The sequence below is a fragment of the Phyllobates terribilis genome, unplaced genomic scaffold (assembly GCF_046119375.1).
Source record: "Phyllobates terribilis strain yellow unplaced genomic scaffold, ASM4611937v1 Scaffold_3__8_contigs__length_932513732, whole genome shotgun sequence".
Classification (NCBI taxonomy): Eukaryota; Metazoa; Chordata; class Amphibia; order Anura; family Dendrobatidae; genus Phyllobates; species Phyllobates terribilis.
This window is the reverse complement of record NW_027362763.1, coordinates 417,498,100-417,513,366: the sequence shown is the minus strand read 5'-3', so window position 1 is coordinate 417,513,366 and position 15,267 is coordinate 417,498,100. Positions and strand designations below refer to the sequence as shown.

The following is a 15,267-nucleotide window of genomic DNA, read 5'->3' as shown; positions in this document are numbered from 1 at the left end:
CTATCGGAAACAATGTCGGCAGGAACGCCATGGAGTCTGACAATTTCTTTAACAAAAGCCTTAGCGAGTGTCTTGGCGCAGGGCAGTTTGATGAAGGGAACCAAATGACACATCTTGCTAAAACGGTCCACGACCAGCCAGATGACAGTGAAACCCTCGGACACAGGAAGGTCAGTAATAAAATCCATTGCCAGATGCGTCCAAGGTGCACTAGGAACCTCCAGAGGGCAAAGCAACCCCGCAGCAGGAGCATGTGAAGACTTAGATCTAGCACACACAGTACATTGACGCACCCACTTAATGACTTCCTTCTGCCACCCAGGCCACCAAAAACTGCGACCTACAAGTCTCTTAGTCTCCGAAATTCCTGGATGACCTGCCAACCGAGACTCATGACACTCCACAAACAAATCTCTCCTAAAGTTCCTAGGCACAAACAACCTCCCATGGGGAGTGTTAGATGGGGCATCCTCCTGGGCTTTCAGAATCCCATCTTCCAAAACGGAGTCCAATGCTGCTATCACAACACCTTCCTGTAAAATGCTCTCTTCCTCCTCAGTACCAACCATGGGAGAAAAACTGCGAGATAAAGCATCAGCTTTTACATTCTTGGTACCCGGGATGTAAGTAACAGAAAAATTAAACCGCGGAAAAAAAAGTGCCCACCTAGCTTGACGGGCATTCAAGCGCTTGGCAGCATCTAGATAGATCAGATTCTTATGATCAGTAAAAACCTGAATGGGAAATTTAGCACCTTCCAAGAGATGACGCCAATGTTCAAATGCGAGTTTAATCGCCAGCAATTCCCGATTACCGACATCGTAATTAAGTTCGGTCTCAGAAATTTTTTTTAAAAAAAAAAAAGCACAGGGATGTACTCCATCCTTGTTTTCCTGAGACAAAACAGCACCGACCCCCACCGAAGAAGCATCAACCTCGACCAAAAAAGGCTTGGTCTCATCAGGCTGCATAAGGATGGGGGCAGAACTGAACCTCTCCTTGAGATACACAAAAGCTTCAATGGCCTCAGTAGTCCACTGAACCGTATTCGCACCTTTCCTGGTGAGATCGGTCAGCGGCTTAACAATTATAGAAAAATTCTTAATGAATTTTCTGTAATAATTGGCAAAACCCAAAAATCTCTGTATTGGTTTCAAACCAATAGGCCTAGGCCATTCCTGCACCGCCTGAACCTTCACCGGGTCCATCTCAAAGCCCTCGCTGGAGATAATGTAGCCCAAAAAACTAATTCTCTGCACAGCGAACTCACATTTCTCCAGCTTAGCAAAAAGTGAATTGTCAATTAATAACTGTAATACCTCACGTACGCTCCACCAATGAGACTCCAGATCCGGCGAATAAATCAAAATGTCATCCAAATACACCACCACATTCTTACCGATCAACGGTCTTAGGATGTCATTAATAAGGTTCTGAAAAAACGCTGGTGCGTTGGTAAGACCAAAGGGCATAACCAGATTCTTAAAATGACCCACTGCAGTGTTAAAAGCAGTTTTCCACTCATCACCTTCCTACATACGTAACAAATTGTATGCCCCCCGGAGATCAATTTTAGAGAACCACTTGGCCCCCACTAACTGGTTGAACAAGTCAGGAATTAATGGCAGTGGGTAGGAATTGCGTACTGTAATTTTATTAATTTCGCGAAAGTCCAGACATGGACGTAAACCGCCGTCCTTTTTTTTTACAAAAAAAAATCCAACAGCCACAGGTGACTTAGAAGGTTTAATGTGACCGGCGGCCAAGCTTGTCTGTATGTATTCCTCCAAGGCCTTTCTCTCAGGGATAGTAAGATTAAATAAGTGACTCTTGGGAAGAGTTGCTCCAGGGACAAACTCAATAGTACAATCATAGTCCCTATGAGGAGGCAAAACTTGCGACTCCTCCTCAGAAAAAAAACTTCCAAAAATCCTGAATAGGTACAGGTAATTCCCCTCTTTCCACAGCAGCAATGCGACCGTTACAACATCTATCATAACACTTAGGACTCCAAGACTTAATTTCATTGGTAGACCAGTCCAGTACAGGATTGTGCAATTTTAACCAAGGTAACCACTGGAGCAGGCAAATTATTTAATACCGCCAAATCCAAATTCTCTTGGTGAATACCATTAATGGTGAGGGGAAATTCAAAAACCTTGTGAGTAATACCTTTCAAGGGAGAGCCATCAACAGCAACCACAGAAATAGGAGATGACAAAAGTTTGGATTCTAATTTAAATTTTTCCAAAAAACCTTCATCAATCACATTGAGTGTAGAACCACAATCCACAAATACCCGAAATTCAATCAACTCCTCCTGGAATGAGGTGCTTCCAGAAAGAAATACTCCTTTTGAGTTTAAACAAGCTATGCTGGCATAACTGACCTCCTTTTTTTTTTTTTTTTTTTCTTTGTTCAAACGAAGCACACAGTTCTTAATAAAGTGGTCAGATTTACCGCAATAAAAACACAATCCTTTAGCAAACTTGCGGTCCTTTTCCTGAGAGTGGGGTGACATCGCCCCAATCTCCATCGGTTCTCCACCCTCCGAACAGACCCTCTGAAAACTAGGAGCTGCCATAGCAGTCGATTTCTCTTCATTACTCCTAGCACGCAGTCTCCTGTCCACACGTATGGCTAATTGCATTGCCTCCTGCAAGGTTCCAGGTTTTGGGAAGGCAATCAGCAGATCCTTAACCCTTTCACCTAGCCCATCAAGAAACAAACATTTCAATGCTGAGTCATTCCATTCCACTTCAGCCGACCATCTTCTGAAGTATGTACAATAATTTTCCACATCACCTGATCCCTGCTTCAAACGTCTTAATTCAGTTTCAGAAGATGAGACTCGATCAGGATCATCATACAACAACCCCATAGCAGAAAAAAAATCTTCCACAGATCTAACACACGGATCATTAGGTTGTAGAGAAAAGGCCCATCCCTGTGGTTCTTTGCGCAAAAGTGACATTATAAACCCAATGCGCTGTGATTCATTCCCCGAGGATCTGGGTCTTAAACGAAAATATAATAAACAAGCTTTTTTAAAGGAAAAAAAATCTTGCCGTTTACCATAAAAAAAATCTAGAAGTCCTACCTTCGGTTCGACAAAATGCGCTCCAGGACAGCTACTCACGTGTTGCTGGAGCTCAGCCACCTCCAAAGACAGTCCCTGCAGGCGTTGAGCCAACTCCTGAACCGACGCCATGCTGAAATCAGGATTTCTTTCCTTAGAGTGTTTTATTTTTGGGCTGGACTTACTGTTATGAACTGCTACAAACACTAAGGAAAGATAGGAAAACTGTCCCTACAATAGGACTAAGCTGATTCCCTACGATGCAGCGGGGGACTTGTTCCTTGTGAACAGACCCGCCTAAGTCCTCGCCTAGTCTGAACGCAGACCTATAGATACAAGGGAGGGGTCCCTACAAGAACTAAGGACTGGGATATAGTTGGACACCTCCTAGCAGAAATTGTAGCAGAGCAAAGACAAACAAACAAACAGAAGTACTAGTGGTCAAAAGACCAAGCAAACTACAGAGCAAGGTACAAAGCACCTGGCTAGCTTAAGAGTAAAAGTAGCACAGAAGTCCAGCAAGGCCAGGAGGGCGGAGCTGGATTAAATAGGCAAAAAGTCATGTGACCAGCAAAATAGAAAAAACTTACAGGAGGGTTCTAACAGTACCCAATCGAGATGGTTTGGGGTGAGCTGGACAAAAGAATGAAGGCAAAAGGGCCAACAAGTGCTAAGCATCTCTGGGAACTCCTTCAAGATTGTTGGAAGACCATTTCCGATGACTACCTCTTGAAGCTCATCAAGAGAATGCCAAGAGTGTGCAAAGCAGTCATCAAAGCAAAAGGTGGCTACTTTGAAGAACCTAGAATATAAGACATATTTTCAGTTGTTTCACACTTTTTTGTTAAGTATATAATTCCACATGTGTTAATTCATAGTTTTGATGCCTTCAGTGTGAATGTACAATTTTCATAGTCATGAAAATACAGAAAAATCTTTAAATGAGAAGGTGTGTCCAAACTTTTGGTCTGTACTGTATACACAGTAATCTCTGTGTATCCTATGCGACGTTTATACACAGTAGTCTCTGTGTATCCTATGCGATGTGTATATACAGCAGTCTCTGTTTCCTATGCGACGTGTATACACAGCAGTCTCTGTGTATCCTATACGACGTGTATACAGAAGTCTGTGTATCCTATACGACATGTATACACAGCAGTCTGTGTGTATCCTATACGACGTGTGTACACAGCAGTCTCTGTGTATCCTTTATGATGTGTGTACACAGCAGTCTCTGTGTATCCTATACGACATGTATACACAGCAGTCTGTGTGTATCCTATACGACGTGTGTACACAGCAGTCTCTGTGTATCCTATATGATGTGTGTACACAGCAGTCTCTGTGTATCCGATGCGACGTGTATACACAGCAGTCTCTGTGTATCCGATGCGACGTGTATACACAGCAGTCTCTGTGTATCCGATGCGACGTGTATACACAGCAGTCTCTGTGTATCCGATGCGACGTGTATACACAGCAGTCTCTGTGTATCCGATGCGACGTGTATACACAGCAGTCTCTGTGTATCCGATGCGACGTGTATACACAGCAGTCTCTGTGTATACTATGTGACGTGTATATACAGCAGTCTCTGTGTATACTATGTGACGTGTATATACAGCAGTCTCTGTGTATCCTATGCGACGTGTGTATATACAGCAGTCTCTGTGTATCCGATGCGACGTGTATACACAGCAGTCTCTGTGTATACTATGTGACGTGTATATACAGCAGTCTCTGTGTATACTATGTGACGTGTATATACAGCAGTCTCTGTGTATCCTATGCGACGTGTGTGTATATACAGCAGTCTCTGTGTATCCGATGCGACGTGTATATGTACAGTGGGGGCAAAAAAGTATTTAGTCAGCCACCAATTGTGCAAGTTCTCCCAGTTAAAAAGATGAGAGAGGCCTGTAATTGACATCATAGGTAGACCTCAACTATGAGAGACAAAATGAGAAAACAAATCCTGAAAATCACATTGTCTGATTTGGAAAGAAATTTTTTTCAAACTTTGGTGGAAAATAAGTATTTGGTCAATTACAAACAAACAAGATTTCTGGCTCTCACAGACCTGTAACTTCTTCTTTAAGAGGCTCCTCTGTCCTCCATTCATTACATGTAGTACTGGCACTTGTTTGAACTTATCAGTATAAAAGACACCTGTCCACAACCTCAAACAGTCACACTCCAAACTCCACTATGGTGAAGACCAAAGAGCTGTCGAAGGACACCAGAAACAAAATTGTAGCCCTGCACCAGTCTGGGAAGACTGAATCTGCAATGGGCAAGCAGCTTGGTGTGAAGAAATCAACTGTGGGAGCAATAATTAGAAAATGGAAGACATACAAGACCACTGATAATCTCCCTCGATCTGGGGTTCCACACAAGATCTCACCCCGTGGGGTCAAAATGATCTCAAGAACAGTGAGCAAAAATCCCAGAACCAGATGGGGAGACCTAGTGAATGACCTACAGAGAGCTGGGACCAACATTACACAGGCTACCATCAGTAACACACTACGCCGCCAGTGACTCAGATTCTTCAGTGCCAGACGTGTCCCCCTACTTAAGCCATTACATGTCCGGGCCGTCTGAAGTTTGCTAGAGAGAATTTGGATGATCCAGAAGAGTATTGGGAGAATGTCCATATGGTCAGATGAAACCAAAGTAGAACTGTTTGGTAGAAACACAACTCTTCATGTTTGGAGAAGAAAGAATGCTGACTTGTATCCAAAGAACACCATACCTACTGTGAAGCATGGGGGTGGCAACATCATACTTTGGGGCTGTTTCTCTGCCAAGGGACCAGGACGACTGATCCGTGTACATGAAAGAATGAATGGGGCCATGTATCGTGAGATGTTGAGTGCAAACCTCCTTCCATCAGCAAGGGCATTGAAGATGAAATGTGGCTGGATCTTTCAGCATGACAATGATCCCAAGCACACCGCCAGGGCAATGAAGGAGTGTCTTCGTAAGAAGCGTTTCAAGGTCCTGGAGTGGCCTAGCCAGTCTCCAGATCTAAACCCTATAGAAAACCTTTGGAGGGAGTTGAAAGTCTGTGTTGCCCAGCGACAGCCCCAAAACAACACTACTCTAGAGGAGATCTGCATGGAGGAATGGGCCAACATACCAGCAACAGTGTGTGCTAACCTTGTGAAGACTTACAGAAAACATTTGACCTCTGTTATTGCCAACAATGGATATATAACAGAGTACTGAGATTGTAATTGACCAAATACTTATTTTCCACCAAAATTTGAAAGAAATTTCTTTCCAAATCAGACAATGATTTTCAGGATTTGTTTTCTCATTTTGTCTCTCATAGTTGGGGTCTACCTATGATGTCAATTACAGGCCGACCTCATCTTTTTAAGTGGGAGAACTTGCACAATTGGTGGCTGACTAAATACTTTTTTCACCTCTGTATATACAGCAGTCTCTGTGTATCCTATGCGACGTGTATATACGGCAGTCTCGGTGTATGCTATGCGACGTGTATATACAGCAGTCTCGGTGTATCCTATGCGACGTGTATATACAGCAGTCTTGGTGTATCCTATGCGACGTGTATATACTGCAGTCTCTGTGTATCCTATGCGACGTGTATATACTGCAGTCTCTGTGTATCCTATGCGACGTGTATATACAGCAGTCTCTGTGTATCCTATGCGACGTGTATATACTGCAGTCTCTGTGTATCCTATGCGACGTGTATATACAGCAGTCTTGGTGTATCCTATGTGACGTGTATATACAGCAGTCTTGGTGTATCCTATGTGACGTGTATATACAGCAGTCTCGGTGTATCCTATGCGACGTGTATATACAGCAGTCTTGGTGTATCCTATGTGACGTGTACATACAGCAGTCTCTGTGTATCCTATGCGACGTGTATATACAGCAGTCTCGGTGTATCCTATGCGACGTGTATATACAGCAGTCTCGGTGTATCCTATGCGACGTGTATATACAGCAGTCTTGGTGTATCCTATGTGACGTGTACATACAGCAGTCTCTGTGTATCCTATGCGACGTGTATATACAGCAGTCTCGGTGTATCCTATGCGACGTGTATATACAGCAGTCTCGGTGTATCTTATGCGACGTGTATATACAGCAGTCTTAGGCTATGTTCACACATTGCGTTTTTTCAGCATTTTTTTACTGCAGCAAAACCTGTTCTCTTGGCAGGAAAGAAGCTGCATAAAAAAATACAGGTTTTGGTGCGTTTTTCAGGATCCCAAAGTTCAGCTTTGCTTCCACCAAAGAAGCATGAACACAGGTCACCAATGCAAGATATATGTGAAACCATATTAACCAGAATTACAAATGTAACAGTGGGGGAGGTGAATTGTTCAGGAATAGCTTACCTAAGACACTGGCAGTGCATTGAGTTTGTAGGACACGATTTACTTCCACACTATGGGGTCTGCCATTCAGTTGCTCAGAGATTGTTCAATTTCACACCTCCCTGGGCCACATGTATTGTTCAATCTCACACCTAGCTCAGCCAGTGTTTACAATGTTCACATCAATAATTTAATTAAACTCTCCTAATACAAACAACCATCTTAGTGACCAAGACAAGATGGTAAAATCACAAAAATAAATGAGTTTCACATACTGCTGTACTTGCTTATTTTCACTAAAAATGCAGCTAAACCTGACAGCTATGTTCACACTAGGTGTTTTTTCTCCATCCATTACTTTCAACGGGTGAAAAAACGCTGAAAGAAGTGACATGCTCTATTTTACAAAAAAACATGCCAAGCACAAAATTCTGATAAAAAAAAACCAAGATGTGTGCAAGAGATTTCTGGAATCTCATATACTTTGCTGGTACTGTAAAACACTGCTGAAAATTTGCATAAAAAAAGTATCATAAAATGCTGAAAAAATCAAGATGTGTGAACATAGCCTTAGTGTATTCTATGTGATGTGTATACAGCAGTCTGTCTCCTATGTGATGTATATATACCTGCCCTATTGTCTCCTATGTGATGTATACACCAGCATCAGTGTAGCGTTTTATTCTAAATTTTCTATATTAGTGATCACAATTTTGGCACTTTCTCAACAATTTTAAAAGACTCTCTGAACAGGCCTCTGTGTACTTAGTTGTCACGGGTGTGTCAGAGGTGACAGGCAGTCGCCCTTCAGTGGTTTGCAGGAGATCTCCACGTTTGGCAATGCAGACAGCTGCCTAGATAGGAGGCTGTGTTTAGGACCCTTCGACTACCTCCCTTTAGTCTGGGTGCGTATATACCTGGTATGTCTAGGTGAGCGTCGCCTGTTATACTCATTTCTACTTGCAACTTGGCTGAAGCAGCATCATGTTTCTCTAGAGTCTTGTGTGCCCTGTTGGAGTTCTTCTAAAGCTGAGTTCTTGTTCCCCTGTGTTGTCTTCCCCTTTTGTCTTTAGAGTGCTAGCGGATGTTGACTAGTGCTCATCTCCTTCCACCCCCAGCTATAGCCTTACTCCAGGGATAGTAGGGCGAGGCACGTGACAGCTGCGGAGGCTGTATAGGGACGTTAGGGGGAGACAGGGTGACGCTAGTCTAGATTAGGAGGTCACCTCTTCCCCCTTTCCCTAGTGTCTGGGCTCCCTTTCCCTTTCTCCTCCGTGTTGCACTCACACCTGGCATGACATTAGTATTATTATATGGGGGCTTTTTGCTTATCTGTAGTGGTAGATCTCAATAGAGCTATTCACCGACCTTTTTATTTCTCATCAGTTATTGTCAGTGTTTGTGTATTTAATGTGCAGGCCACGACAATCCTTCTTCTGATTTGGTCCAGAAACGGCAAGGGTTGGACTCCATTATGCATGGTGATCAGTAAATGGTGTGAAAAAATGTCATGGTTGTTTTTTTTTCTCCATAAAAAAGTTAACACAAATATAACTTTTCTATACGTGCAGTGCCGTACTTGGCGCTCTTGCTGCCTTAGACACTTTAAGTGGTCAACCCCCTAATGATAAGTCACACTAAGGGTATATGCACACGGTCCGGATTTGCTGCGGTTTTGACGCTGCAGAATTTCTGCCCAATTTCCGCACCTAATATGAAAATTAGGTTAATTGCGTTGTTTGGTGCGTTTCTTTACATGCGTTTTTGCCGCATGCGGTGTTTTTATGCGTACTTAACAAGTAAAATGCCATACTCTTCTCCTTTATGAATTATAACCACCACACCTTTCTCAGTTATGAACTATGATCTTCACACTGTCCCCCATGCTGCCCCTCTCCATACTGTGCCTTTATGCTGCCCCTCTCCTTACTAGGCCTTCTTGCTGCTCCACTTTCCATACTGAACCCCCATGCTGCCCATTCTCCATACTGAGCCCTCCATACTGCCTCTTCTCCATACTGAACACCCCCTTTTCTATACTGAGCCCCTATGCTCCTGCACTCTGCATACTGAGACCCCCAAGCTGTGCACTCTCCATACTGAGAAACCCATGCTGCCCCACTCTCCATGCTGAGTTTCCCGTGCTGCCTCCTTCTCCATACTGAGACCCCCACGCTGCCTCCTTCTCCATACTGAGACCCCCACGCTGCCTCCTTCTCCATACTGAGACCCCCACGCTGCCTCCTTCTCCATACTGAGACCCCTACGCTGCCTCCTTCTCCACACTGAGACCCCCACGCTGCCTCCCTCTCCATACTGATAACCCCCCCCCCATGCTGCTGTCCCTTCTTCATACTGAGCCGGCTACTCTGTCTCTTCTCTCCATAGTGAGCCCACCACACTGCCCTCTTTGGCTGGGAGGGTTAAGATAGATCAGGAGTATTGGTAAAATAGATGTGTTATTGCAGCTGGTTCATATGATCTTTCCTCGACCATTATAACGAGCCAGTAAAGAGTTATACACAAAAAATAATGGAAACCAATATTTAGATAGTGTTTCAGCATCTGCAGATTCAGGTAGTAACAGCTTCACATTTACTGAAAAATCATCAAAAAGAGAGTGAATCTAAAAAATCAAATATGTAGGATACACTGGGACAGAAAATAATGCTGAGACTCCCGATTCCCCGCTCAGCGGAGCCACTAGCCCATGTTATAGCTCCCTGCAGTTCTACCAGAAAAATTGAATATGACATTTTAATTAACTAATCTGAATTTTATAAGTTGCTCTGAGGCATTTATATTTTCACTTATTGCAATGCGGAAACTAATTGAATAACATTTATGGACAAAATATTCTTTAATTGTAATGTTACATTTTTTTTCTTTAATTTTAGTGGGCTTGAAGGCAAAAGATTTCCAATTGACATTTCAGTGAGCCAGTCATCCTTACAAATCCAGTCTCCTGATCACAGCGAAGAGTTCCTTTTACCACAGGAGGTCAAGCTGGTTCCCTCCACATGCAGATATGTACAGCATGTCTCTGGTGAAGGACTGCATATGCGACTAAAGGCCCAGGCGGTGGAAGCTAGAGGTATTAGTATGTGTAAACTTATGTGGTGGAGATATAGGATGATGTATGTTATAGGATGGGTTGTTTATAGGATTGTACAGTCTTTCTTACAAACACTGATGCGTTGGTTACCTCTGTGGCTAGTGACTATCTGCACTGTTTACTTGCCTGTCCAGACTGATCAGGGATTACGGAGACAGTGGGGCACCCAGAATTCTTTGCAAGAGTAGCTAGTGTTTGGTAAATGATTTCTAAAATAATAATGTTTTGAATGACTCGACAACCACTTTAAAGGGAATCTGTCACCAGGTTTCTACTGTTCCAACTAAGAGCAGCATGATATAGTTGCAGAGACCTTGATTCCAGTGATGAGTCACTTACTGGGTTGCTTACTGTCATTTTGATACAAACAGTGTTTTATCTACTGCAGATCTACCAGTTATCTGAATGCTGAGCTCTGTATAACCCCACCTCCACACCACTGATTGGCAGCTTTCTGCCCATATACAGTGTACACAGAAAGCTGCCAATCCGTGATGGTGGTGAGGTTATACAGAGCTCATGAATATGTAGGACTACATGGCAGCAGGTTTACAAGTCCTCTAATGATAATCTCCTGCTGATAAAACCTTAATTGTATCAAAACTACAGCAAATAGCCCAGTAAGTGACACATTGCTGGAATTAAGGTCTCTGTCTATACATTATGCTGCTATCACATTAGGTGCCAAAAATCTGTTAACAGATTCCCTTTAAACTAGGTCAGTACAGGCTTGAAATCTCCAATATATAATATCATATATAAGATTATATTAGGAGCGTAGATGGCTAAACACAAAGCAGAGAGCCTATAGAAGCATAGGATTCTGGTATGACATTAAAGCCAATGCCCTTTTTATGTTCACATCTCTTCTGGGCTCCTTTTGTAGTATGCAGATCACTTGTAGAATGGAAAGGACGATCATCGGTCAAAACAAAGGCTTTTCATGTTCAAAATTGCCCCCAGCTTTTATCTAATGTGAATAGTGGACATTAGTTCATGACATACTCTTTAGATTAGGGATGTCAAACTTAAACACACCGAGGGCCAAAATGAAAAACTTGGACAAAGTTGCGGGCCAACCAGTATAGTTGGCCCAGTAACAATATAGTGGGCGCCGCATAGTCCTCCATACAGAATAGTGGGCCCCACATTGTCCTCCATACAGAATAATGGGCCCACATAGTCCTCAATACAGAATAATGGGCCCCACATAGTCCTCTATACAGAATAATGGGCCCCACATAGTCCTCCATACAGTATAATGGCCCCACATAGTCCTCCATACAGTATAATGGCCCCACATAGTCCTCCATACAGTATAATGGCCCCACATAGCCCTGCATACAGTATAATGGGCCCCACATAGTCCTCCATACAGTATAATGGCCCCACATAGTCCTCCATACAGTATAATGGCCCCACATAGTCCTCCATACAGTATAATGGCCCCACATAGTCCTCCATACAGTATAATGGCCCCACATAGTCCTCCATACAGTATAATGGCCCCATATAGTCCTCCATACAGTATAATGGCCCCACATAGTCATCTATACAGTATAATGGCCCCACATAGCATACTATACAGTATAATGGCCCCACATAGTCATCTATACAGTATAATGGCCCCACATAGTCCTCCATACAGTATAATGGGTCACACAGTCCTCCATACAGTATACAGGGCCCGTCATTAGTCCTCCATACAGAATAGTGGGCCCCACATTGTCCTCCATACAGAATAGTGGGCCCCACATTGTCCTCCATACAGAATAATGGGCCCACATAGTCCTCAATACAGAATAATGGGCCCCACATAGTCCTCTATACAGAATAATGGGCCCCACATAGTCCTCCATACAGTATAATGGCCCCACATATTCCTCCATACAGTATAATGGCCCCACATAGTCCTCCATACAGTATAATGGCCCCACATAGTCCTCCATACAGTATAATGGCCCCACATAGTCCTCCATACAGTATAATGGCCCCACATAGTCCTCCATACAGTATAATGGCCCCACATAGTCCTCCATACAGTATAATGGCCCCACATAGTCCTCCATACAGTATAATGGCCCCATATAGTCCTCCATACAGTATAATGGCCCCACATAGTCATCTATACAGTATAATGGCCCCACATAGCATACTATACAGTATAATGGCCCCACATAGTCATCTATACAGTATAATGGCCCCACATAGTCCTCCATACAGTATACAGGGCCCGTCATTAGTCCTCCATACAGTATAATGGCCATACATAGTCCTCGATACAGTACAATGGCCCCACATAGTCCTCGATACAGAATAATGGGCCCCACATAGTCCTCTATACAGAATAATGGGCCCCACATAGTCCTCCATACAGTATAATGGCCCCACATTGTCCTCCATACAGAATAATGGGCCCACCTAGTCCTCAGTACAGAATAATGGGCCCCACATAGTCCTCTATGCAGAATAATGGGCCCCACATAGTCCTCCATACAGTATAATGGCCCCACATAGTCCTCCATACAGAATAATGGACCCCACATAGTCCTCCATACAGAATAATGGACCCCACATAGTCCTCCATACAGAATAATGGGCCCCCATAGTCCTCCATACAGAATAATGGACCCCACATAGTCCTCCATACAGTATAATGGGCCCACATAGTCCTCCATACAGAATAATGGGCCCCACATAGTCCTCCATACAGAATAATGGGCCCCACATAGTCCTCTATACAGTATAATGGCCCCCACATAGTCCTCCATACAGAATAATGGACCCCACATAGTCCTCCATACAGAATAATGGACCCCACATAGTCCTCCATACAGAATAATGGGCCCCACATAGTCCTCTATACAGAATAATGGGCCCCATATAGTCCTCCATACAGAATAATGGGCCCCACATAGTCTCCCATACAGAATAATGGGCCGCACATAGTCCTCCATACAGAATAATGGCCCCACATAGTCCTCCATACAGAATAATGGACCCCACATAGTCCTCCATACAGAATAATGGGCCCCACATAGTCCTCCATACAGAATAATGGGCCCCACATAGTCCTCCATACAGAATAATGGGCCCCACATAGTCCTCTATACAGAATAATGGGCCCCACATAGTCCTCTATACAGAATAATGGACCCCACATAGTCCTCCATACAGAATAATGGGCCCCACATAGTCCTCCATACTGTATAATGGGCCCCACATAGTCCTCCATACAGAATAATGGGCCCCACATAGTCCCCCATACAGTATAATGGACCCCACATAGTCCTCCATACAGAATAATGGGCCCCACATAGTCCTCCATACTGTATAATGGGCCCCACATAGTCCTCCATACAGTATAATGGGCCCCACATAGTCTCCCATACAGAATAATGGGCCCACATAGTCCTCCATACAGTATAATGGACCCCACATAGTCCTCCATACAGAATAATGGGCCCCACATAGTCCTCCATACTGTATAATGGGCCCCACATAGTCCTCCATACAGTATAATGGGCCCCACATAGTCTCCCATACAGAATAATGGGCCCACATAGTCCTCCATACAGTATAATGGCCCCACATAGTCCTCCATACAGTAAAATGGCCCCACATAGGGGTGGCAGTTCTGGTGTCGGGGGCCAAATATAACCACCCTGCAGGCCAGATTTTGCCCAGGGGCCGGAGTTTGACAGGTGTGCTTTAGATGAAAACTTCAATTGTGAGACAAATTGTCCATCTTTGAGCAGCCTCCACCTTTGCCCACTTCTAATGCCAACTTTCTGGTTCCTCCCAGTACAGCCATCCATCCTTCTTGTAGAGATCCTAGTGTGACTATACACCCTTCAGTCATAAGGAAATAAGGCTCTTATAACGTTCTTTGGATCTTTTTTTTTTTATTTTAAGTGTAGGAAATAAATACCTTCTAAAGCAATTTAAAGTAATGGTACCTATAGATATGATGTCCTTCCCGACACTCTTCAGTAGAAGTGCGCTAACCACAAGTGTAATCTTAGCCATAGTGGCAATGGATATCATTGTTAATTTCAGATTACCACTTCTAAAAAATAAAACTGGGGAAAGTGGAAATCTGAGACTTTCCCCAACACAAAGCTATTGATGTCAGCCTGACTAGTTAGTTGGTAGGGTGGCCACAACTAGTGGTATCACTTATCTGTGTCTGGCATAAAGTACCAAAAGAGGACATCACACACAGATAAACAAGGCGACACATTCATTGATTTGTAAAAAAAATTTTTACCAGGGATAGTATGGCGAGGCACGTGATCGGCGACAGCTGCGGAGTCTGTATAGGGACGTTAGGGGGAGACAGGGTGACGCTAGTCCAGATTAGGAGGTCACCTCTTCCCCCTTTCCCTAGTGTCTGGGCTCCCTTTCCCCTCTGTGTTGCACTCACACCTGGCGTGACTCTCTGTGTTGCACTCACACCTGGCGTGACAGAGACACAGAAAGATTGTGCTAAGCTTTCTAACAAGTCTTTTACCGCAGTCCTGAAGTTGATTCACATCTACACTGCTCGTTTCTACTATATAATATGCTCCAAGCTGCTGCTTCTGTAATTGAGCTAAATAATTTGTGCTGTGCTGTATATAGGAGAAATCACAGCTGCTATTTACTTTTTATTCTGCGGGTCGCTACAACTAGAGCAATACCAAATGTATATAGTTTTTTATGTTTCT

The 15,267-nt window shown here is 43.6% G+C and overlaps 1 protein-coding gene across 2 annotated transcripts in view; it reads left to right on the top strand.

The window, feature by feature from the left end:
* UBE3D (ubiquitin protein ligase E3D) overlaps window positions 1-15,267 on the top strand; it is a 224,313-nt gene that overhangs the window by 3,273 nt on the left and 205,773 nt on the right. For both annotated transcript variants that reach the window (XM_073675630.1, XM_073675631.1), the window contains exon 2: window positions 10,341-10,537. In XM_073675630.1, coding sequence (XP_073531731.1) covers window positions 10,341-10,537 — 197 coding nt within the window. The remainder of the gene's footprint in view (window positions 1-10,340; window positions 10,538-15,267) is intronic.